Source organism: Vitis riparia, chromosome 10 (assembly GCF_004353265.1).
Source record: "Vitis riparia cultivar Riparia Gloire de Montpellier isolate 1030 chromosome 10, EGFV_Vit.rip_1.0, whole genome shotgun sequence".
NCBI classification, from domain to species: Eukaryota; Viridiplantae; Streptophyta; class Magnoliopsida; order Vitales; family Vitaceae; genus Vitis; species Vitis riparia.
The window spans coordinates 8,691,567-8,717,936 of record NC_048440.1 but is presented as its reverse complement, the minus strand read 5'-3'; the positions used below and the strand labels follow the sequence as shown (position 1 = coordinate 8,717,936).

The 26,370-nt window shown below is 29.9% G+C and overlaps 2 protein-coding genes across 6 annotated transcripts in view; both read right to left on the bottom strand.

Moving 5' to 3' along the window:
- The window catches only part of LOC117923770 (50S ribosomal protein L17, chloroplastic), a 34,384-nt gene that overhangs the window by 5,448 nt on the left and 2,566 nt on the right, over window positions 1-26,370 (bottom strand). The gene's annotated exons all lie outside the window — the stretch shown is intronic.
- On the bottom strand, window positions 2,719-20,313 carry LOC117923768 (uncharacterized CRM domain-containing protein At3g25440, chloroplastic-like). Of its 5 annotated transcripts, XR_004652681.1 has the most exons (8): window positions 20,216-20,313; window positions 19,181-19,646; window positions 17,773-18,174; window positions 14,935-15,089; window positions 4,894-5,011; window positions 4,249-4,465; window positions 4,050-4,145; window positions 2,973-3,536 (listed from the first exon to the last, which is right to left on the bottom strand). XR_004652681.1 is itself a non-coding variant. In XM_034842211.1 (5 exons), the coding sequence occupies exons 1-4, from the start codon at window positions 20,221-20,223 to the stop codon at window positions 14,958-14,960; spliced, it is 1,008 nt and encodes a 335-aa protein (XP_034698102.1). In that variant the 5' UTR covers window positions 20,224-20,313; the 3' UTR covers window positions 2,719-2,730; window positions 14,938-14,957. The 5 variants fall into 5 exon arrangements, 1 of the variants encoding a protein (XP_034698102.1); XR_004652680.1 differs by lacking the exon at window positions 4,894-5,011; XR_004652683.1 differs by lacking the exon at window positions 4,894-5,011 and having other exon boundaries at window positions 4,050-4,120.

The following is a 26,370-nucleotide window of genomic DNA, read 5'->3' as shown; positions in this document are numbered from 1 at the left end:
ATATTTTAAAAAATAGTTTTTAAAAATAAAAAATAAGAAGCTTGTTTGGATGAAAAAATTTGTATTGTTTTTAAAAACAATATTTTGCTTTTATTTTATAAAAATTTTATAAATTTGATTTGTAATAATATGTAATCAAATTCAAGTCTTATTAAAAAATAAAAATTAAATCTAAAAATTTTGTATGAGTTATAGATAATTTTTTTTTTTAATTATGAAACTAGTTTTTTATTATAGTGAAACAAAATTTTCTATAAAATAAAAATAATTTTGATATTCATTTTTAATATAAGCCAAATAAGCACTTTAATTAATTTGTTTTAAACATTTCTTCTTTGATCATGATTCTTATATTTTTTTTTTAGAAATTGTTTTTAAGTTAAAAAACCATTTTTTAAATGTTTTAATAAAATAAAGATATTTGGCAAGTTGTTTTTTTTTTAAAAAAAATTAAAATAAAAAACAAAAAGACTTGTTTGGATATTTTTTTTTTAAATTGTTTTTTTATTTTATAAAAATATTTTAAATTCAATATATCTAATGTTAATTAATTGAAGCCTTATTGAAATAAAAATAATTTTGCAATTTCAAATAAATTAAAAAAAAAATATAGTTTTTAGTAAAAGATAAATAGTAATATTATAATAAAATCATAAATTATATTGTTAGTAGAAATTATACTAGTTTATTATATGTTAGAAAAAAAGATATTGTATTATATTCATAAATTTATGGTATTAATGAGTTTATTATTTATATTTTAAATTATTTTTAAAAATTAATAGACTTGTTAAAAAATCTAACGCATTAAGTTTTATTTAATTTGAAGTTAATTTGCCTAGCAAAAAAAAATGAAAAATAATAATTTTATATAGAAGAGAAATAATATAGTGTGTTTTTATATTGTTTTTAAAAACTAGTGAAAAATGCTTTTACTTGTTTTTTAAAAGTTGTGCTCTATTGCATTTTGTTTTTAAATCTAGAGAACAATAACCAAACAATGTTCAAAGTTTTTAAAAACCGTTTTCTATTTTTAAAAACAAAAAACAATTTTTAAAAACTCCACCAAACAGTCTCATAACTTTACCATGTTCTTCCTACTCCCACTTTGGATTTTTAACTTTCATGTTAGAATCTTCAAATTCATCAAGTTAGCCAAATATGATGGAAGATTTCTCTTCACAACCCATATTTGGTTGCCAAGAAAATAGAATAGAAAAAATGGAAAAAAAAAAAGATTTATTAAAGAATTGAAAAAGAAGAGTTCAATTTCTTTCCTTCCATTCCTCTCTCCATAACTTTAATTTATCATCTCTAATACTCATTACTTCCTTATTTTGCCCTTGCATGGAACCTTCTCATATCTATCAAGTTTTGAATCTTTATCGAGGTATAATTGACATCTTACTTTACTTTGGTTAAAAATAACTTTTGCCTTTAGCATTCTTTTCATCTCTTAAACCTAAAATTAAACTCAAAATAAAATTTAGATCTATGACTAAGATTTTAGCATTAATTTAAGTTGGTGATTCAAGTCTTTTATAATGCATAAAACATAGTATTTATATGCCATTAGAGCACATATTCTGGTTCTAATCAACACATATCTCCTTTTGCCTCTATCACTTGACCTTTGAGGTGATCTAACCTAGCTACTTATAGTAGTTTTCTTGGTTCCTTACACTAGTAGGGGTAATTAGAGTGGTTGGTAGTAAGGCAACTGAACTTGGGGAGGTTGAAAAGGTAAAGATAGCCTTTGCTAAGAGTATCCTTTAGGCTAAAACCGAATCTAAAATGCATGCCTCAATGGACAAACCCTCCACAAATTGTTATTTTCTTTCACTAACATAACATGTTCTATTGGTTGTTACATTATGAATACCTTGTTCACTCCCAACATAAAATGACATATGCCCATTAGACATCAGCTTTGTTGTATCTGTCGTTGGTTCTGAGGTCTTATCTCAAAGCTTTCTCCTACTTCTTGCTTCCCTTTCCTACCTCTCCTCTACTCTTAAATTTATTTGTCATCCTCTGTATCATATTCAACCAACCAAGCTCTTTTGACTAACTCAAAGTATTCCCTTGTAGCTATAAGGGAACCATTCCATGTTTCATAGTAGGCCTCGATCCCTATTAGAATCTTCTTGCCTTCTCTTCTCCTCATTGATCATGCCCAAAGAAAATCTAAACAATTCAAAAAAAATAAAAACTAAAATAAAATAAGACTTATACTCTAACATTGTCATGGTCCCTTGAGATGCTCAAACTCCATTTTCTTGGCATGCTTAACCACTCCCCTAAAATATTTGTTTAAAAAGATCCTCTCAAATTGCTTTCAAGTCAATGCATTTATGTCATACATTCTCTTCATTGTCTCTCACCAGAATTTTGCTTTATGTACCAACATATACCTGCCAAATTTACCATTTTCTCTTCTAGAATTAGAATGCATTTTAGACTCATAAGCCACCAATATATCAAAATTATAATTTTTAGAATGCATTTTTATATTTCAAAAATAGTCTAATAGTCTCAACATTCAATACAAATAAATTTTTTCTTGGACCTTGGCTACATATTTTGTTTTCAGGTCTAGCATCCAAGTGAACCATGTACTACTCCCCTAGTAAAGGCTGGTCATGTAGGCACCAGGTGGGGGTCATGCCAAGGCAGGTAGAAGACCCTCTCTCCCTCCTACCCAATCCGCTAAATCCCGAAATCAACAAACTAAACCCAAAAATGCAAGTATCAGAATACCAGGAAAAAAAAAATCTGAAACTTGAGTGGAAGAAAGTCCAAATCCTGTACGAATCTGACAAATTTTACAAAAGACTATTCTTGCATTAATTTGGGTACAAGAACATAGAATCAATCCATCGAAATGAAGAACAGAAATAAAACACATTAGAATCCACCTGATCTGATTCTCATGCTAGGGTTTTTATCTTCTCTGGTCTTTTCTCATGTAATTTTTTTTTTGATTGGCAAACACACAAAGAAGCATATATTAGCAAGGAGCCCCAAAAACAGGCCCAAAAGCATACAGGGAGTATACAAGAGGCGCCCTATGGCACAAAAAGAAGCAGAAATACAATACCAACCCTCACCTAGCACCTAGCCAATAAAAAAAACCGAGTAAAGAGAGAGGACCTTCATTTACAACAGGTTTAGACCACACCCAAAGATTACAAACAAAAGAATTTTTCAACCTATTCAACGATAGCTCCTCATGGTCTTTTCTCATGTAATGGTAATTACAATTTTATGATGAGGAATGCTGGAATGGCATTCCCATCCCAAGCCTGAAGTTAGTAAGCCAACTATATTTCTAGTAGTATGGGGTTGCCTTCAAGTGGTAAACCCACCCATAGGTTCTCAAAAATTTATGAACCATTGAAGGCATCACAATGTTATAATGCCCTTGTGTAACCCAAAGCAACAGATCACTTGATCTCAAATTAAGAAAGTTTTCTCCCAAATTCTTCTCCAGCGTTCCCACATATCAGTTGACCTCAATATCAAAAAGTTTATCCCTGCATATTAGTAATGTCCAATATCAAAAAAGTTTATTTTAAAATAATTTATACATTTGCAGTGTATTCCATAGGTGCGTAAAGTGATAAAATGTGCTCAACAAGGACATGAAGAGTTCATGCTACTCAGAAAATTATGGTATCATTTTATATATGATTATTCCCATTGTCCACGACTTCATTTTGAAAGAGAATATATCAAGAAAATCAAAAGAGATATCCTCTCATACTTTTCCTGTGTCTAATAAAATCATACAACATGCATCATGATGTTATTACTCATCACTTATCGGTAGATTTTTGAGAGATCAATATCTGCAATGAAGTAAATCCAAAGACCAGAACATGACCAACTTCCCACCACCCAACAACCCCCATCCAGTCCTCAATTGCAGCAGTGTGATCATTAATTATAATGATTAATTTTTTCCCCTAGAACACAAGGTATCCAACCTTTTTTCTTTCTAAATAGGAGTTTGTTTCACCTTAAGTTTCCAAAAGAGAATAACTAACCATGATTCAGTAGGCTGCCTCCCCATCAATACAATGTCCTTTTTCTTCAAAATTTGAATGGCTGACAAAATCTGAAGTAAAAACAAATTTTGAATCCTGGAAATAAAAAAAGTTTGTTTTTCATGGTTCAAGATCATAGTCAGCAGTGAGGAGAAAATAATAAAATATTAAAAGCAGGCATTGCAGGGCTACTACTCACAAGATGGTTGACGTTTAATTCAAGCCTTCTTGCCATACAGCAACACAAAACAAAGAGTAAATATACATTATTGATCAGCTTTGATTCCCCCTTCAATGATCAAAGGTGATGGAAAATGAATAATCTGGTGACCTTAGGAAAATCCAGCTTATGGGAATACAAACATACATTGCCTCTGATGAAGAGTTGCATCCAACAATGATGAGAGATCTTAAAACTGAGAAAAACAAAAAGAAATTGTATGATCAAAATATGTGAATGACAATAGAAGTGAATCCATAAGAATTACTTGCATTTCAGCATGTGATGCTCCTAGATTATGTTGTATAGGGAACCTAGATTTCTTCTATGGGAATAATGGATGTATATGCAGGATGCAATGAGCTACACATTAAAGGGGTTAAACCCTTAATTAAAATATGATAACAACGCCTTATTGACATAGATTAGGAGAGCAGGAATTTCTTCTTCTCTTGTTTGGTTCGAAATGGAGGCCTTTTTATAGTGCTTCTGAATAGTAACTCCCATGTTAATTATTCCATAATGTTGTGGCAGACTTTGGAGATGCAATGTGTCATAGAGATACAATTTCTTCTCTTTCCCTCTCATTCTGGTGGAAGCATGCACAATACATGTTAATCTCACCTTGATGAGCCTTCAGCTCTAGCCACCAAACCAAGATTCTCAAACCAATCACAAGGTGTTCAGTGGTGAAAGACCAACTCCACCACCAAGTCTATTTTGGACCCTCAAAGCCCTGCTCCTGACCCAAGCAAGAATTTTAGCATCAGGCAGCTAGCTACAACCATTTTGGAAAGAACATTCATTCCCATGACGGGAAAGAAACAACCATTCATTTCAACTGTGTATGGTATCACCTTCACCAAGAGGTAAGAGTAAGAAAATCTCCTCAACAATTGCTATAGGCAAGTATCCATATTCCATGGGCCTACAAATGACCCAAGGATGTACTTAGAGATAGGCATTCTTATTCAAATGTTATAGCACTAGGGCATAGGGAGAGATGTGCAGAATGCATGTACAGAAGAGAAAATGGACCTATCCTTGGAGCCCCAAGGCAGGTTCATTAGGTGTCATCCTAGTGCAAAACTATCTTGAAAATATAACTCCCAAGACAAGTGGGACATTGTAATTGATTGTGTCATGAAGAAGCTCACATGTCACAAGTTGAACATGTGGGGCATGTAATGATTGATTGACATGAACTTTTCAAAAGAAGATATTAACATTTAGGCCACGTATGCATGAGAGGGGTTCCTCATGGTGGAGCATGCCTGAACACCCTTTTGAAATCATGTTTCATTTTGAAAGTAATGATTTATTCTCAAATAGAGAATCATCCTACATGCATATGAATGACAACATATACCTCCAAACTAACAATTTCTTGTCATGGCATTTGAGTCTATTATAAAAAGAAAACAAAAAACTAACTCACAGATTCACAGTTTTTATCCCTTTTGCTGGGAAGTAGACGGCAATAAACAAAGTAAGTTTTCTTTTCCTTTATGAATCACTATTTTAAATTTTTTTTCGCAACATGACAAGTGAGACACATCCTCCCTCCTCATAGGGAGGCAAGGGAGACATAAAGGTCATGTGGATAAGGCCTCAACAAAACTATTTCTTAACATGTAAAAAATATTGCTACTAATACGCATAATTCTTAAAATAATAAGAAATAATAAACAATAAAAATATAAGACTAAAAAATAATCATTTTTTCTTTCATGCATTTACTCCATGGCAAGGGTATTAGTCTACAAGGTGGTCTTCACTTTCCCTTTTTCCATCTCTTCACTTTTTCTTTTCTTCTTTTCGGGAAGAGGAGGCCACATCACAATACGAGGTGACCCCTTCTGCAATTTTGAACACAAAGGGCAAGCCCAAGCCACCCACCAACTTGGACATGTTGCTACCTTACACTTCAAGGTGGCCTCTTTTGCCAAATTTTATTTTTCTTAAAAATTATTTTATTTTGAGTAATCCCCTTGTTTATTTATTTGGTAACTATTTTCAATACCGCAATCCCTTGTGATAATCAATAATTTTTTTTCCCTTTACATTTAATTTTATTTAATTACTTTTTGTTGTAAATTATTATTATTATTATTTTTGATAGACTGTTGTTAATTATTTTTTACCATACTAATATATAACATAGGAGAATAGGAAATAACATATAAAGATATATTTTCATTTAAATGTCTGTAACAAAATTGCGATGAACTCTTCATGGAGGAAAACCTCAAAATTCTTTGAGCAAACTCTAAGAAGAACTATAAGTTAATTTCGTCAATAATTTATTATTATTTTATCTTTAATTTTATGTTGAACCAAGGACGAAAATATTGGTGATATATCCCCGATATATATTATATTGGAGAAGATGGATATTATATACAAGTAAGATATATCGACTGACGGAAATATAAGATTTTATTGAAAAAAATCGCCTATATATCTATGATTTCCAATAAATCAGCGATATAAGCAAAAATCGACCCTAGATGAAAAAAAATCGCTGAAATTTCGACGATATATTGGTGAAAAATCAGTGATGTCTAATGCCCAAACTTTTTAATTTTGTCCAATGGTCCAATGTCGGATCAACCCAACTAGCCAATACATGATGACTTTTTAATTTTCTCTAATGGGCCAAAAGATGGATGAAGCCTAACGACTTAATAAATGTAAATTTTTAACTTTAGTACAATAGGCCAAAGGCAGACTTAGGCTCAACCCGCCTATATATTGTGGTCAGGTGTTGTATAAGGTAGCACAAATAGAGACTATAAAGTTTTGCAATCTCTAAAAGTTTCAATGTGGGATTGTGCTCTTATTTACACAAAATGAAAAATTCTCATACAAGATAAGAACTCGAATTTAGGTGCTTATTTTTAAAATAGATGGCTTCTGCCATTAAGCCAAACTTATTTTATGGTATATATGTGCTTAGAATTGTTTATATATATGATTATTATACATGTATTTTTATATATTATAATATATTTTATAAATTAATTAAAATAAAATTATTATAAATAAGTTAATTTTCATTATCTTATAATCTATTTTGTATACTAATTAAATATAAGACAAATATAAAATCATAAATGAAATTATCAATATTTTTAAATAAAAAAGTTTTGTGTCAAAATATCCACCGGTATTTCCTTGATATATCCAATATATTTATAAAATTCAAGTACTGATATATCCGTGATTACCAATATTTTCATCCTTTGTGTTAAACTATGTTCAAATTTTTATATTATTATCTTTGTTAATTATTATATTTATCTTTACTTTTCTTTTGCAAAAGAAAATACATATAATTTTAATGACACATATTGTATCAATATATAAGCTAGGAGGGAATAACTTGATCCTCTCATTTCATTTAATTTATTTTTGTTTAATACAAAGATAAAGGAGAAAAAAAAAATTAGTAATTGTCCCACCATGAAAAAGTGGAACAATTCTCCTTAGGTCTTATAGAAAGACCAGAACTTAATTAAAATAGTAGGTCTCCCTCGCTTAAACATGATATTGCAAAAGTTCAATTCATCGTTCACTTGACGTAGTTTTAATTATTATTTTTTCCTACATTTACAAAGATTGAACATGTCTTTTTTTATAATTTTATTTTATTTACTTTAGGTTTCTTGTTTTATCATGTCAAGAAAACCTATTGTTCACGTTATTGGAGCTTCCAAATCATGAAACACGGAAAAATACACCCATACTTAATAATTACTTATGGCAATTAATTGCCCACTGTCTGTTCAAGACCACTACTAAGTCTAGGAAATATATGTTGTTGCATGTGGATGGGGATGCTATGCCTGAGATGGAAGTTCACATACCTATAGAAGATGTCACAAGTTCCATGTTAGATAGAAGGAACATGCCTATTTCCTCCTCACACTTTGCTGGAAGAGCTCAGTGAACTAAGATTTCAACTTCTTGGATTTAACCAAGGCCCACTTAAAAAAAGTGTCAACATGCTCCACTTTCCACAGAGTATTACATATCCCATCTGTATGCCAACATATTCCAAGGTAGGAGTGAGTTCAGACCATGCAGCAATGTAAGTAGTAGGGTTCCACCTAGATACTAGATAAGCTAACCCTATCCAAACTTTGACATTACTAGGAAGAAACTTCAATAGCTCAAAAGACATGGGCATTGACCTGGGAAACATCAAGTACATTATCCACCTAGAGATCACAAACTTATAAGGTGCTAAGCAACTCCAACAGGATACAAGTAGGAAATAAGTATATCTTCTTTGTCCACTTGTAACATCTTCTCTGGGTATTTGAACTCTTATCTCAAGTTAGCATTCCCATGCATCAACATGTACTTCCATGACCTTCTGGTGGTCTTAAATGAATATTAGAGATTTAACTTGTAGAAGTGGTCATGAAGTCTAGATGTGTTTTTCCATTACTAGTGACTTAGAACTTGAGGCACTACTCCTTTAACATTGAACATATAATATATACATTATATTATGATATAATAATAAAATAATATATATATATATATATATAGAGAGAGAGAGAGAGAGAGAGAGAGAGAGAGAGAGAGATTTACAGAGATAGGTAAAAAATAAAAATAAAGAAGTAAAATTGCTTCAAGTGAATGATTTTTTTTTCTTTTGATAGGCACTAAAAATTGTATATACACAAAAAGGAAAGACGTATACCATAGGTCATACACAAAAAGCACAAAATGGCAAAGCCACAAAAAAGAGAAGCAAAAAACAACTCTCTCTCTCTCTAATGAGATCCCAACCAATTTACAAAATAAATCGAAGACATTGAACCTTCTTTTATGTATATCCTAACCCAAGCTAACAAATTACTTAGGAACAACCATTTCAACTTCTACTTAGACTATTCATTTCCAAACATTCCATTTCTCTCTTTCCACAGTGTCCAAAAACTACATAAAGCAACCGCTCGCTAAATGCTAAAATTTTACCTAAAAGTAAAGAATAATTAAAACTACTTCACATGAAAGATTTTTTTTTTTTTTTTATAGGAAACAAAAATTTATTATAAACAAAAAAGAAAGATGTACAAGAAAGGTCGTACACAATGGGAAACAAGTAGTAAAGTCACAAAAAAGAGAACCAAAAACAACTCTCTCTCTCAATGAGATCCTAGCCAATCCACAAAATCAATCAAAGAAATTGAACCTTCTTTTATATGTATCCTAACCCAAGCTAATAGGTTACCTAGAAACAACTATTTCAATTTTTGTACAGACCGCTCGTTTCCAAACACTTCGATTTCTCTTCTTCCACAATGTGCAAAAGATGCATAGAGGAACCACTCGCTAAATGCTAAACCTTTTTATGTTTTCTCCCCACAAAAGAGTCTTTCATGGTGAAATAGGAAGTATTTCATTTTCTTACCTTTGTCTTAAATAAAAACAAACAAAATAAAATAAAATAATTAATGGAGTTAGGGGATTAAGTCATCCATGTTAATTAATACAGTATTTTGTCATTAAACATATATACATCTACTTTTATAAAATAAAATTATAAATAAATAAACAATAAGAAAAGAAATACTAGTAATAAAAAATGAGCATACTTCAACACAAAATTCCAAGATAAAATGATAATTAATAAATTAATTAATTAATTTGCAATTCTTCTTAGAGTTTGATCAAAGAATTTTAAGGTTTTCCTCCAAAAAAAAGGTCAATGCAATTTTGTAATAAAAATTAAAGTGAAAATAAAACCTTATATATTGTTTCATTTTTTTTTTGTACATATTAATATGATAAAAAATAATAATGAAATTAAATAATTTGAAAGATAAAAAAATTATTTATTACTCATAGTATTACCATATTAAAAATAATATCTACAATAAAAAGTAAATTTATTGCAGATCCCAAAAAATAAATTAATTATAGCATCCTTGCACTTAATGATGAAAATATCGATAATCACGGATATATCGATACTTTGATTTTATGGATATATCGAGAAAATATCAGTAGACATTTTTACACAAAATATTTTTATTTAAAAATATTGATAATTTTATTTATGATTTTATATTTGTCTTATATTTAATTAATATACAAAATAGATTATACAATAATTAAAATTAACTTATTTATAATCATTTTATTTTAATTAATTTAATAAAAATATTATAATAAATAAAAATATACGTATAATAATCATATATATAAACAATTCTAAGCACATATATACCATAAAATAAGTTGGTTTAATAGTAGAAACCATTTGTTTTAAACCTAAGTACCTGAGTTCGAGTCCTTGTCTTGTATGAGATTTCTTCATTTGTGTAAATAAGAGGACAATCTCACATCAAAACCTTGAGAGATTGTAAAGCTATATAGCCTTTATTTAAGGTGTTGCCTTATATAGCACCTAACCACAATAGATAGGCAAGTTGGGCCTACGTCTGCATGTGGGCCATTGTACTAAAGTTAAAAATTTACATCTATTAAGTCATTAGGCTTCATCCATCTTTTGGCCCATTAGAGAAGATTAAAAAGTCATGTATAGGCTAGTTGGGTTAATCCAACACAATCTATTGGACAAATTTAAAAAGTTTGGGCATTAGACATTACCAATTTTTTACTGATATGTCGCCGAAATTTTGATGATTTTTTCCATCCAAGGCTGATTTTTTGCTTGCGTCACTAATTTATTGGAAATCACCAATATATCATCAATATATCAGCGATTTTTTCCAATAAAATCCGATATTCCTGTCAATCGATATATCTTACTTATATATCGGTGATATATCACTAATATATCCTAATTTTTTCGTCCTTGCTTGTACTAAACAATTTATTTTTTATTGTAGTATATTTATAACTTCATGTTCTAAGAGATACGATAAAAGCCCTATAAAATAATACTTTTGGAACCAAGAGAAATTATTATCTTAATGGGATTATTGATTTATTAATAAATGAATTAACTTATTAATTTATCGATAAATGAATATTTATTAATTTATAAAGAGTATTATATTTCTACTATAGAATACTTGTACATGTATAACTATTAAATCTAAAAACAATGAATGCAGTAGAAAGTTAATACATAGAACTAAGAGATTCTAAAAAAATAAAAGATGGTTATTGATTGCAAAACTAAAAAGACTCCTAAAAAAGAAGAGATATGGAGTCAAACCTTAATGCCCTAAAAGATTAAGAAGTTTCAAATATGTGATGAGTCTGAGAAGGAGTGACTCAAGAAAAATAGAAATGATAAAAAATTACTCAATACTATATTATAGAACTTATTATGAAGTTCTATTTGCTATATTATGTATTTCATCAACAATTAACTTATATTTTCTTAGGCCCATAAGGATCTCTAAAAATATTATTATCTTATGCATTTAGCGAAGTTATTAATTTAGTAAACTAGCTCAAGTTAAGACCAAAAGATTTTATTATTTAAGCAAGGTTACTAATTTATCAAGGTTTTATTGTAAAATAACAATAACAATAACAATAACAATAATAATAATAATAATAACAACAACAACAATAAAAATAATTATAAACATATCTTAAATAATTCTTATAATTTATTACTTGTTTATTTTAATATTCTGTCCACCAAATTAATACTGTCAATATTTTTCAATAGCATGTTAATAAATTGTTTTATTAAGGCCCCATTCACATGAATACAAGGAGTTTCAAGTCTCTATTGTTGCACAATTAGGAGGATTTGGTTCGCTTATGATGTTTAGGACAAATATTTAAAATAAGTATGTATAAAAGAAAAGAAAAAATATAAAATAAGTATGTATAAAAGAAAACAAAACTTACTTCTGGAATTGAACTTAGTACATGCACTTTAGAGCAAAAACAACAAAAATGATAAAAATGGTGAATTTCTGGGTTAGGTTTTTTTCCTTTTTATGGTTGGCCCAAATGTTATAAGAAGCATTATCTCTTCAAGTTGATATCGTGTGATAAAGCATATATTACTATCATGCACCTATGAGATTATTCTCTGATTGAGGATAACTTATGAGTTCCAAAATGCAGCATGACTTCTAAAAGTGTGCAAGCACACTCTTACCATTATGGAACCCCACTCACATAAGGGACAAAATGTTGATTTCTCAATCTGGCTCAATCATTTCATGTCACGTATTCAACTTATAACATGTTAGCTCCATTATAGGAAAAAAAAAATAATGTTTTCTTCAAAATGGTCATGAACTAAATAATCTCCTATATCCCTTTGAAGGTGTCACCCTTGATACAACATTTTGATTCTAAAATGTTTACCCAAGTGAGCAAGGATTGGGAAATCTGAAATGGATTTATCGTATCTCGGTGGTGCAGTTGGCCTTCCCACCACAAAGTACTTTGGGATTAGTTTGAGTGTCTTGTTTTGGTGGTTAAAGATGAAGGCTCATCCAGTGAGATTGACATACATTAGGCCCCTTTGTCAACCTTGCCTAAACTAGAAAGAGAGAGAGGCGGGACCATTGTGCCTTCATGACACATCATCTCCTGAGGATTCCCACTTCATCATGGAATTATTAATTTGAGAGTTATTATTTTAGAGAATTATAAAAAGGCTTTTTTTTTTTTTTCCAAACAAGAGTAAGAAATTCTTGTTGTCCTAAAATCTTCTCCTTAATTCTGCTATCACTATCTCTAAACCATCTACTTCCCACCCTGCTCTACTCTCCCATAAAACTCTTGACATCTCACTGTTCTGTGGCTGACTTCCCACAATTAAGAATCTCACATAGACATTTTCAGGGGCTCCATAAATCTTAAAATCCCACTATGACCTTAGCAACAAAGAAAGGAAAATCAAGAAGAGAAAGAGAAGGAAATAGAGATAAACCTTGGAGTTACATTAAAGCCTTTTACAAAACCTAAAAACTCAAGGAAATCATACAACAAAAAGGAAATAAACCTATAACATATAGTAGCCTACTAGAAGTATATTTCTTTTCCTAGAACTTGTTAATTTTCCAAACAACTCCCCTTCCCTACCACTCTCCTCACCCGGCTCCCCACCCCCTATCATTGCACTCCCTTAATTCAAGGCCCTGCTATCATTATAGCATACTTGTTCCACCCAAAGTCTACCATCAGCATTTAGATTGTGTGATAAAAAACTTCATTATTTCAGGAAAATGGAGATCACATTTTTTTTCCTTTCTGGTTATGCAAATGGACACTAGTACAGCAACAAGATTGATTGCCATTATTATGATCAACAGTATCACAAAAAAAAAAAAAAAAGTGACATAAATGTTCATAATGCATCCTCTAGGAAAACAAGAACTTTTTTTTTTTTTTGATAAGCAAACACAATTCATTAAAAGGGGAAAGAAATCCCAACGTATACAGGGAGTATACCAGGCAACAAGGCCCGAAACAAGCAAAAATCAAAAAACAAACCACCCCTCAACTGGAGGCCAACCACTCCAGGAAATCTAAAAGGGAGAGCGGTTCCTCTTCCATGTACAATTTAGCCCATCCCCACAAATTACATACAAAAGAATTTTTAAACCTCTGAATTGCTAAGTCCCCCCCCCTAAAGGCTAATCTGTTCCTTTCTTTCCACATCATCTAAAAGATGAATAGCGGGATAGCTTTCCAAAATTTTTTCCTTTTTTTTCCCACATAAATCCCCCCCCAACTAAAAAGAACCTCCTTTACAGTATTTGGGAACACCCACTTGACCCCAACCAAACCCAACACAAAGTCACAAAGAACTCTAGCCACTATACAATGTATAAGTAAGTGATCCACACTTTCCGCTTCACAAGCACACAAAAAGCACCTATTCGGAAGCTGCCACCCTCTCTTTTGGAGCCTATCAAGGGTCAAAATCTTTCCCCAAGTCGCTTCCCACGCAAAGAACATGATTTTAGTTGGAACCCTTCCCATCCAAATCTTATTTTTTGGAAAGTTGACATCCAAAGACCTGTCCAACCAGCTGTACGCATCCTTCACTCTAAACTGACCATTTCCCCCTCCTTTCCACAAGACCGTGTCATCCTCCCGAGTTATCCTGATGCCTCTTGACGCTTGTAGCAGCTCACCCACCAACTCCACCTCCCAATCATTAAAATCTCTTATAAAACACAAATTCCAACCTCCTATCCCAACATTCTGGTCCCACATATCTCCAACCTTCACAATTCTGTTGGCTGCCAAGTTGTAGAGATGCGGGAATCTTTGTGACAGCGCTACATCCCCGCACCACACATCAGTCCAGAAACTGATTTGATTCCCCTTCCCCACTTTGAACCCCATTTTATTCCAACACCAACCAGCTTCCTTTAAAATCTCTTTCCACACCCCCACGCCACACGCACCCACAGCCTTTTTGGTCCTCCATCCATACCCCTCCTGACCATACTTAGCCACCAGCATTTGCTCCAGGAAAACAAGAACTTGAATTGAAAACATAAATATTTCATCAAAATTTTAAGTCCATTAAATCAGTCAGACCTCTCTTGCAGAAAATTTAATAAAGGTAGAATTTAGAACATAAATATTTCATATAAATTTTATGTCCACTAAATTATTAGTACCTCTCTCGCAGAAAATTTAATAAAGGTACAAAAGATAATAAACAAGAAATAATAAATAATTGCATACCACCTAGCGTTAACCAAAGAATGTCAGGGTTGATTTTCCTTCTGTTTCCTGTACTGAGCAAGGTGTTTATGATACTCTTCTAGCTCTTTCTCCAATTTCTCAATAAACTGACTTGTATGCTCCAGGGACTGCTCATACCTATACTTTTCCAAAGCCTACAATTTTGAAAATGAAAATTATTTCCAGCTCATGTATCTGTGATAATTACGATATTTTTAAAAATTAAGCCATTTTCTGAACAAAGCAACAGGCCATAGTCCAACAGTTTCACCTTTGGGTTAATGATTTGTCTCAAGCATCTTTTCTTTCCCCATCTTAAAAAGATTCCATAAATGCATTGCATATTAAAAGTAAAATTTTCTATGGACTCATTGAATGAAAAAAGTATACATGCCAATTAAAGGAAAATGCATTTAAATAACTTTTTATAGGAATAAACATATAAATACAAAGAAAAAATATCAAGTTTTCTTCTAGAATAATATACTGAAATAAATTTCCATAAGAACAAATAAAATAACAAAATGATAAGTTTCTTTTCTAATAACTTGCTTTCCGCTTCTTTAGTAACCCACCATATTAGGTTCTCACATCCTTCAAATGATCAATGTTCCTTAGGATCCACATATACAAAATAATCTTTTTCTATTACTTTCTAGAACTTAAATAAATTTGCATCCACCTTCCATGATATGTTGAAAAATGTTACACATGCAATTTTACAACCAGTTCCAACATAGCTCCAGACAAAATAAGTTGGAATATAACTCGAAGAATCCAAGAAATATTAGGCTCAACCTAAGGATAACAAAAATGCAACAGCCTTAAAATATGAATAAGACCCTTATTTTATTTTCCATTAAGTCAAAAAGGCTTGAACCATTCAGTACTATAAATATGTATTTTTAGATAGAAATATAACCTTAAGGTCATCATATGTCCAAAACCTTTGGCGAATAAATCTGAGATCTATCACTCATTACACATGCTATCATTACCCAAAATGCAGTAAAAAGAAAAGTAGTTAAATTTTTGTCCAAGAATAAATTAAATTGAAAAGCAACAAATTAAGCCTTGAAACATAACCAGACCACAAAAATAAAGATTTTTCAAGTCTCATTAATATGCAACAGAATTAGGTGTAAAGTATGGGATGATGTTCAAAGTCTTGAGGCACATAGCATATTGGGATATTGTCCTTAAGCAATTCAAGTTAATTAGATGCTAGTTGAAGTAGATGAGACTTTTGGGATCACACAATTATCATTTGTATCATGTTCACCTTGGAGATTTCATCAAGATATCTCAGCATCTGTTGAAATCTCTCAGCATAAAGAACCACTACCTCTTTATCTGATTTTCACACTTTTCTTAAAACTTCCAACTCCAAAATTCCTCTTCTTTTATTCAAAATTCCCCTCTGGATGTAGATGCCAAATGATGAATGAGGTTACATCATCGTAATAAATTTTATTTTTCTACATTTTTAATTTCCAAAATTTTGGAAATTTCATGCATTAATAAGTTTACAATATCGACATGTTGTATGCTAATGAATATTGATTCCAATCCCAAATTGTATAATAGTATAGCAACCATTATGGTAGAGTCTATGAAGGCATTTGGATAACACTCTGTGTGGTCTCTGAGATAACACCCCAAATTTCCATCTAGCCCAACTCCCCAAAGAACATTCATTAAATTTAAGTTTTAACTATCTTGGGGAGAAAGCACCTAGGCTGCTGATGACCCAGCCCAAGACCTACTATCTCTACATACTGACATCCAATCTCACATAAGCCTTCTATCATAAATGTCTCTAAACTTTGAGGAAGCCAGCCCCCACAAAAAGAAAAAATGAAGTGAAAAAGTTTCCCACAAGGAAACTGTCAACATCTTGTCTTCAAAAATCCTTATATCCCTCTCCAACTAAATAATAGATGGTAGCAGGCCTAGCCTGCCAAATCACTCTACCTCTTGGACTACTCCGAAAACCTCTTAAAACAATGTGTCAAATCCGAAACACTTATAAAAGGAGCCCAACAAAAAACCATCAATGCAAGGAGATTATTTCATAACTCCAATGCCATAGGGCAATGAAAGAAAGATGATCCACTGGCTCACTGCAGTCAGAGAGAAGGAGACACCACTCAGGACAAAAGTCAGAAAGGACCTCTTCATCAGTAAGAAGTTATAGGCATTAACGCTTTTACCTGCCATTGACCATGGGAAGGCTCTGGATGGAATAGATTTTGAATTTCCAAATGAACTTGTCTCCTCTTAAGCCTTTTAACCAAAGGCCACAGAGATGATAGTCACTGTCCACTAATGTCAACAGCTTATGTTTTGGCACTTCGTTTTTAAACAGCTTTTACCCATAAGGTCCATAACTCATGCAAACTCCAAAACCATTCTCCAACTACACACACCTTAAAAACCTAGAGGCCTAGCTCAAGTGGTAAAGGATTAGGGAGGGTTTGTGGGAGATTACAAGTTCAAGTCCCAATGGGGACAAAGATTTACCTATCAAAGGAAAAAACTTCAACACCTCAAAACCTTGAAATTTCTCTAACCTTGGTCCACTGAACATGATTGTAAAAAGCATTATTCTGAGTGCTTAAGTGTTATCCTACATTAGAACATCTACATGTCATTATAAGTCCAAAACTCATATATATAAGCAGGTAAACTAAGTGGAAACTACTACTACTACTACTACTACTACTACTATTACTACTATTTGCTTGTCAAGAAAAGGGAAAACCCAGCTGTTACCACTTCATTGTTTAACATAAACACTTGGATTCAGAGTATGATCAAAAGGAAAGCTAAAATTACCTTGCTTTTGGAAAGGGTATCAGGGGGTGACATAACTTGTGGCTGTACATAGTTCTTTCCTCGGTAGAATATTATGGTGTTGTTAGGCTTTATATCGATCACGATGCCTTTGCTCAGCCGGGCAAGCTCTTCAGCATATTCATAAACCTGCCCAACCTTGCAAGGTTTGCAGATAACCTTTACAGTCTCATGCTTCTTCCAATGGAGATGCATATTGAGAACAACACCCCCAAAAACGCCTCGCCTCCCAACTGGAACATAATTCTTCTTTTTCTCACCAGTACGCTTTAGGTAAAATTTCTCTTCCTCGGTCAGAATTTCAGGATCATATGCTTCAGCGGGGGCTTTAGGAATATCAAATTTCCTCAGCTTCTCAATCAACCATTCTTCCTTTCTTTTAGCCTGAAGAAAGATTAAAATGTTACTAAAGTTTAGTGGTTTGTGCATTAGAATAACTTTCACTTCTCTAACACAAATGCTAAATTACCCCACACCTTTCCAAATGATATAAACAAACATTCCCATATACTATGTGTTAATGTTATATTTGGTCCCTAGAAAATACTAAGGAAAGAGAAAAAAATTGTCAAAGAAAATAATTTTCTCATGTTTGGTTCTACTAAGGAAAATATCAAATAAAATAAAATATAATTAAAAGTAGTTACAAACTAATGCATTTTCAAATTATTTAATCTTTATATGAAAGAATTGAACCAAGTCAACTGAGTTTAAAGTACCATATAAAAATAATTTATTGATTTTAAATCTATTTTTTATTTTCCTTCACTTTTTCTTTCCTTCTAAATTTCCTCTATTTTCTTTTCCTCACATTTTCCCTCAAATTTTCTAGGAACCAAACATAACCTAAATTTTTCCATTCAGTTCCACTCTGTTTTCCAATGATCAAAGATTCATAAAGAAAACATTGCATTTTCCCAGTAAAGAAATTACAAGGAAAACCACCATTACAAACAACCAGTGGATCTGCTATAAGACCAGATTTAATCCTCAACAGGTATATGAGAAAACCAGACCACCTGTTTTTCCAGTATCTGAAGTTTTGAAAAAGGATGGACAGAATAGACAAGCTTTTGCAGCAATGATTATGCATGCCTTGGTGCTACCATATATGTGATGTGTGCAAGAATTCCCATACAAATGTGGGTCACCCATCATGATCCAAAAACAATATAGGGATCAAATGAGAGCTCTTAAAATTAGAATCGGTAAATTGAGGCATTGTCAGCAATTCTTAATGACTGGAGATAATATAGTTGTATCAGTCTGAACTCTTCTGCAATATTCGTATAAACGCTGCCTAGATAAGATTGTGATATAAAATTTAAAGAACAAGAATAAAAGGTGAAAATCTTTAAAATGCAATAGAAAGACGCGAAAGGCAACAAACCTTTTCAAGTTTGTACCGAATCCTAACTTCTGGATTTGGAGATGTTATCTTCTTTTTTGCCTTTAGTCTGTAGAACCTGAGTTCATTCAATTTGGCCTTCCTAGACATTTTAACTCGTCTCATTTTCTTCTTTCCTTTCTTTGAGGTCCCAGTTTTACCAGGCGGCTCACCAATATTAAATCTGACAACATCACTGTCCGGCTTCAGTTCAATGGATGTATTGCTCATGTACCTAGCTCGTGCCCATTTTGAAAGAGCATCACCACACCCAACCATGTTGGACCCATGCCACAACAAAGTATTGCATGGAGACCATACACACTCCCCTGCAGCTACCTTGTAGCTTCTTGGGTGCATTTGCATGACATGAGATAGCATAAAGGTCGAGGAATTGGTCGCGGCTTTATATAATGATGAGAGTTTTGACACATTTTTAACTAGAAAACAGCACCCAGCTAAAGAATGCCTGCATAGATAACAGATATCATATATCTCCCAAGACCTCTGAAATCAAGAAGGGGCTTTATGAAAGGTACGGCCACAACATTTCAGTAGAATGATAACAAACCCATCATTCATTTACAAAAAAGTCCCAAAAATTAGTGTCCTGTGGGGAAAACTCGATTCCAATTTCACAAAATTTCTACCAGAAACCAAACCCATTTAGACCCATTTAGGCTTATGCTGAAATCCCATCTCAATTCCAATGTAAAAACCTACTCTTAATTCCAAATATGATAAAATGGCAATAAAAAAACAAAGATATATCTCAAGCCTAAGCATTTACCAATGCGGAAAATTCTTTTCCCTTACAGTCTAAATCCAAGCACAACCCATTATTATCATGTAAAAGAAAAACCATTATCATGAAACATCCTAATACGTTCAATTTTCACAGGAACGACTGAGCAAAGTTGGGGAAATTATTAAAAGAAAAAAAAAAAAAAAAAAGTAGGGGTGGGGGGCTACGAAGAAGAAGAAGCAGTGATAGGAATCTGGGAGGAGACATGGAAAGAAGAGAGGGAGAGAGGGTACCTGTACATTTAGGAGACAGAGGTTGAGGAGAAAGGCCGCGGAGGAGGGTTATGGTGTTTCAATTTTCAAAGGCTGCTTCGCTCTTTTTGGCTTGAGGGCCTTTTTCGGTGTTTTGGGGCGTGGGTTGGGCCTCTTCTCTCCTCTCTCAATCCTCTTTATGTCGAACCTTTCCAAAAGCAGTCCATCTCATCGATAAATTAAGGCGTGTTTGTCAACTATTTTCGAATCTAGAGAAAAAAAAATAGGACATATTTATTTTCTATTTTTTATTTTTAAAAGTAAAAAATATGATATTTTTAAATAATATCTTTTTAATTTATTTTATTTTATTTTTAAAAAATGTTTTAAAAAAATAATGATATAGACATGTGTGAAATAATTTAAAATAAAATATTAGATATATAAAAATTATTATAAAGTTTTTAAATAAATTTTTATTTTATAAAATATTTGAGAATTATTTTAAAATTTTATTTTCAAAAATTACTTTTTAGAACTATTTTTAAAACAGTAATCAAATAGGATCTAAGAACAACCGGGAAAAAAAATTGAAAAATTGTTCAGAACAATCAACACTTGCACCTCATTTATAAATATTAAAAAAGCCTTGAAATCACCAAAATATAAGAAAATGCTACAAAAAGTTTTCTTGCTTTATCTATCCCTAAGTATATAACAACCAAATATATTTTACTTTTTTTTCCTTTTAACAATAAGAATCAAAGTTAAAATTATTAAACATTTATAATATTTTTTTAAAGTAAAAAATAAATGAAAATGTGTATAAAGTTTCTATTCTTAAGTTAGATTGAATTGTATTACAATTTGGAATTTTTTGCTTTTTTATTTTCATTGTTATATATGGTTTTTAAGGAAATTAAAAATAGAAAAAAAAAACGTTATTGCAACTAAGTTTATTGATACTAATCCTAATCTAGGCAACTACGTATTAAAAGCGTAGAGACCCATTAAAAGATTAATAGTATCAAAATCAAGATCACGTCGTAAAAGAATAAATTTTCATAGCCAAAAGATTTTAAAAAAATTGAAAAATATTACTGCGAACCCCATATTAAGGCTCATGCGCTTCCACTCGATAGCGAGCTCGATTTTTATTTATTTGAAAATGATTTTATTTATTAGAAAATGACTTGGAGTCGTCACTTATTTTTATTTTATTTTTAAAAAGGGTAAACAAAATAAGAAAGCACTACAAAAAAATAGGTTTTTAATGACGAATCTTTGGTCACGACCACAAATATAGTGACCAAAGATATTATTTTGTCACGGCCAGGATAAAGTTATGACTATATGTGTTAATGTGGAAAAAAAACATGTTTAGTCACGGTGGTTTTATCAACCGTCACTAAAAGTATTGATGAGAGGGTATTTTAGTCACGGATTTTTTTGAAACCGTGACTATTTGTAAATTTATGGAGGGAAATTTTGGCGCCAATAATTTTAGTCATGATAATTTTATCATCCGTGACAAAAAGTGTAACGAAAAGATGTTTTAGTCACGATTTTTTGTGAAACCATGACCATATATATATATTGTGACTTTTAGTCACGCCATTGATTGATGTAGGGGAATCTATAGTCACGAATTTCTCATGACCGTGACCAAATGCATAAAGGTTTATTTTAAATATTTTGAACCTATGGTCACGGGGTTCACATAATCATGACCAAAAGTCTATTATTTATTTTAAATCATTTTTTGGGTTATCTATTATAATTTTTTAGAAAATTATATATATATATATATATATATATATATATATATATATATCATAAATAGAAATTATCATTAATAGTAATAATAATAGTTCTTATTAATTATAAAAAGTTTAAAGTTATATTACTATATTTTTTTTAAGTTAAGAAACAAATTAGTGTGTTACCTATTTTTCTTTAGTTAAAATTATTTAATTTCCTTGTTATGATTAATGTTTTAATAAGAAGCAAAATAAAGTTTAATATGTTAGTTTAAAAATATGATGGTTCAATTTGATATTATTTGATAAAAAATTTAAATGCAAGTGAGTTAGCATATTAAAAAACAATTTTGATTTTATATATGATAAATAATTCTTATTATATTTAAAGTATCAATAGTCGTGATAACTAAATTTTACTATGAACAATTACTAGTAAAATTGTTTATAGTTTTATTTAATTTTCAATCATAAAATATTTTTTAATCTTTATGATTTTTGCAATACAGAAACAGTTTATAACTACAAAAATAACATTCTTTGTTTATGATTAAAAATAAAAGTTCTAAACTTTTATAATTCTTAAATTTGTAAAATTAACAAATTTATAAAGTTAAAATTCATGAAAAAATATTCTTAAATGCACCATTCTCTATTTATGTTTATTATATTTAGTACCAAATGGAAGTCTGAAATTCTGTTGTCCAAATGTATGATGAAATTAAGCTACAAGCATATGGGATAAGGTAGAAATTAATATCATTATATATGAAAAAATGATACCATATGATAAAATAATAATAGATTGGTATAAGATATAAAGGGACACGTGACTGAAAATAATGAAGACAGAGTAGGAGTAGAATGCACATGTAACATTTCCTAGCACCTAAGGCCCACAAAAATACTAATAAATTATAGTTTTATTTGTGAAGTATTTTGACATTTTCATAAACAATTATACAAAAACGGTTTTTTAAAACATTTTTAAAAATTTGTTTGCGGATGTGTTTTAAAATAAAATCGATTTAGAAACCTATAATATTCTTAATATATTTTTTATGTTTTTAAATATGTTTAAAAAATAACTTTTATATGTTATATTTTATTTTTAATTATTCTTTGTATTTAAATAATTATTTTTGAAATATCTTTTACTCTAATAAGTGAAAACAATTTAAGATAACTAAAAATATTAATATTTTTTAAAAATATCTTATTTTTTAAAAATATCTTATTTTTTGTTTTTAAGAACAAAAAATTGTTTCCCCTCTATGCTTTACTTATTTATTTATTTATTTATTTATTATTAAGAATAAAAAACTGTTATAATTAAAAGCTCGTTAGCAAACACTGCCTATACCTTTGAATTATTTTAGAAAAAGAACATTTTATATATGATAAATAATAGGTTTTATAATAAGATAAGTTATTATTAGAAGATTTTATTAAATTTTATCATCATTCATATTAACATCATTAAGAGCAGTTATTTCTTTTTTAGTAAACTTAAATTTACTAAACATGTTTAACTATTAAAATTTTAAAATATAGAACTTGATAAATTTCTAATATAAAATTTTAAAATTTTAAAACTTGATAAGCTTGATAAAACTTTGAAAATAACAATTTTAAAATATAAAACTTGATAATTTTCTCATACATAATTGTAAAATTTAAAATTTTAAAACTTGATAAAAAATTTAAAATATAAACTTGATAAATTTCTAATATAAAATTTTTAAATTTTAAACTTGATAATTTTAAAAATTGAAAAACTTTATAAAACTTAATAAACTTTTAAAACAACACTTTGAGTAAAATATTGAACTTTCAAAATTAATTTTAAATTTTAAAATAATTGTAAATTTAAAATTTTAAAATAATTGATAATAACCACGACCAACATTTTAACCCATAAAATGTTAAAATGAGATTTGATAATAACCATATATAAAGCCATGAATATAAAGTCTCACATCACTTTCCAATATAATATTTTAACCATGTGGGCCAACATTTTAACCATTGACTTTCCAATATAAAAGACACAGACAATGTTTTAACCCATTTTAACCATTGAGTAAAACCCTTCTTCTGCAAACATTTCCAATATAAAGCCTCTCTCTCCTGCCAACAAAACCCATTTTCTCTTCCTCTCCAAAACCCATGGCCATAAAACCCACAAAACCTACCCACAACCCGCATTGCTTGGAGGAAGCCATTGCCAGAAAAAGCTTATGGAAGCCATGCCGAAGAAGCCCCATGGAAGCTATGGTCCATAAAGCCAAAGCCACCTCCAAGAAACTCCCATAAAAATCGTTTCTCTCTAGGTTTTGGTGAGTTTTGGGATTTTTTTTTTTTTGGGTTTTGTTAGTTGGTATTTTGGAAATGTTTGTGATTAGCTTTGAGATTCCATTGTTATTGGGTTTATTTTCATTGTTATTGGGTTTGTTTCCATTGTTATAGGGTTTTGGTGCTTTTGGAAAAACCACACTTAATTACTTCCTAAGGTACAATTTCTCTCTAGTTTCTCTCTATTTTTTCTATGATTTAATTCTGATTTCATTGTTATTGGGTTTATTTCCATTGTTACTGTGTAATGAAAGAATTTTTCTTTTGTGTGTTGCATTCTCTTCAATTGTCTATATCCATTGGGTTTAATTATTGTGTTACATTCCTAATTTGATTAGTTTTCAACAATGTTGTTTTTTCTTTGTTTCTGTAGCTTTGAGTTTGTGAACATGTTGATATGGATTAAAACTATATATTCCACATTCCACGTTTCTGTAGCTTTGTTTCTTTGTTTTTTTTTGTCCTATTTATGAGTCTCACAAACAATAATATTTTACAAAATTTTAAATATTTTAGTTGTATATCAAATATTATAGTCATACAATTAAGACACATCACCTTTATGAATATTATTTTCCACATAAGATAGATTTTTATACCATATGTCACACTTTAGTTAAGGATATGGTAATTTAAACAAATATTTTTTAAGATAGTCCTAAAAATTATTTTAAATTTTATGATACCCATTAAGTGTATTAGGAAATTGCCTTTTCAATTAAATATTAAAATATTTTTTAAAAGATAATTTTAAATTTAAATTAAAATTATCTTTTTTTTAAGTAATTTTAAATTGCCTTTTCAATAATATTTTTTTAGCTTTGGGAACTCATATTACCAACTATCTAAAATCCATGATATTTTAAGTAGATAAAAAAAGAAAAAAAAGAAAGTAGATAAAAAAATTATAATTTAAGAACTATTAATTATATAATAAGAGATACAAATAATTATGGAAAATTTTGTGTACAAATAACTATTTTAAAAAATAATTATATAAATATATAAAATAAAATATTATACATAAAATTTATTTTAAAAATATTTTAAATTTTTAAATATTCTTTTGTTTTATTAAACATAATTATTAAAACTCTTTTATAAAACTCTTTTTAAAAATAATTATCAAACATGCTATTAAAAATTTTGAATCATAATTCTTTCTAAATAAATTCATTATACAATTAATAATATAGAATGAAACTTAAGTATGTAATAGCTCCCACCGTAAGTCCCCTAAAATTTAATGATTTTCCATGTGGCATGACATCATGTCATAGTCAAATCATTTCCATCTTAAAATAAATAAAGAAATTTACAATGGTGGTGCAAATTGGATTGCAATAGTGGATTAATTAAAGTTAAAGTAAATCCCTCAATGCATCCAAACTTACATGATTAAAGAAATTTTATAAATTAGAATTATGAAATGAATAAAATAATAAAGGATGGATTATTGATTAGCTTAATTGGCAACTATTTTATAGGCGTCGAGATACAAGTAGATATTTAATTTTATATATACAAATAATTATTTTTTATTTTTATATATTTTAAAAAATAAGTGAGTCAAAACCCACTTTTCTTAAAAAAAGAAAAAAAAAGAGTTTGAATTGAATTTAGGTAATAAATTAGATTAGATAAAACTTCCTATACGTGATTTATTAAAATTTTGACCGAATACATTTAACTTTCATTGATTCCAAATTCCTTTAATATATACATATATATAATTTTTTTTTTGATAGAGTTTGAGTTGGCAATCAACCAAACCCCCAATCCACATGAGCTACACGTTACAACCGCTAATGCTGAGTTGGATATATATAGGCCCTGAATCTGCATATATATTATAATCTAAAATTCATGATATTTTAAGGAAATAATTATGTGACTTATGAAAAAATGCATTTCACAATATTTTTAAATGAATTATTTATAAAAATTGGGTTTATATATGAATCTGCATATATATTATAATCTAAAATTCATGATATTTTAAGTAGATAAAAAAATAGAAAGTAGATAAAAAGAAATTTATAATTTAAGAACTATTAATTATATTATATGTACCTTCATGAA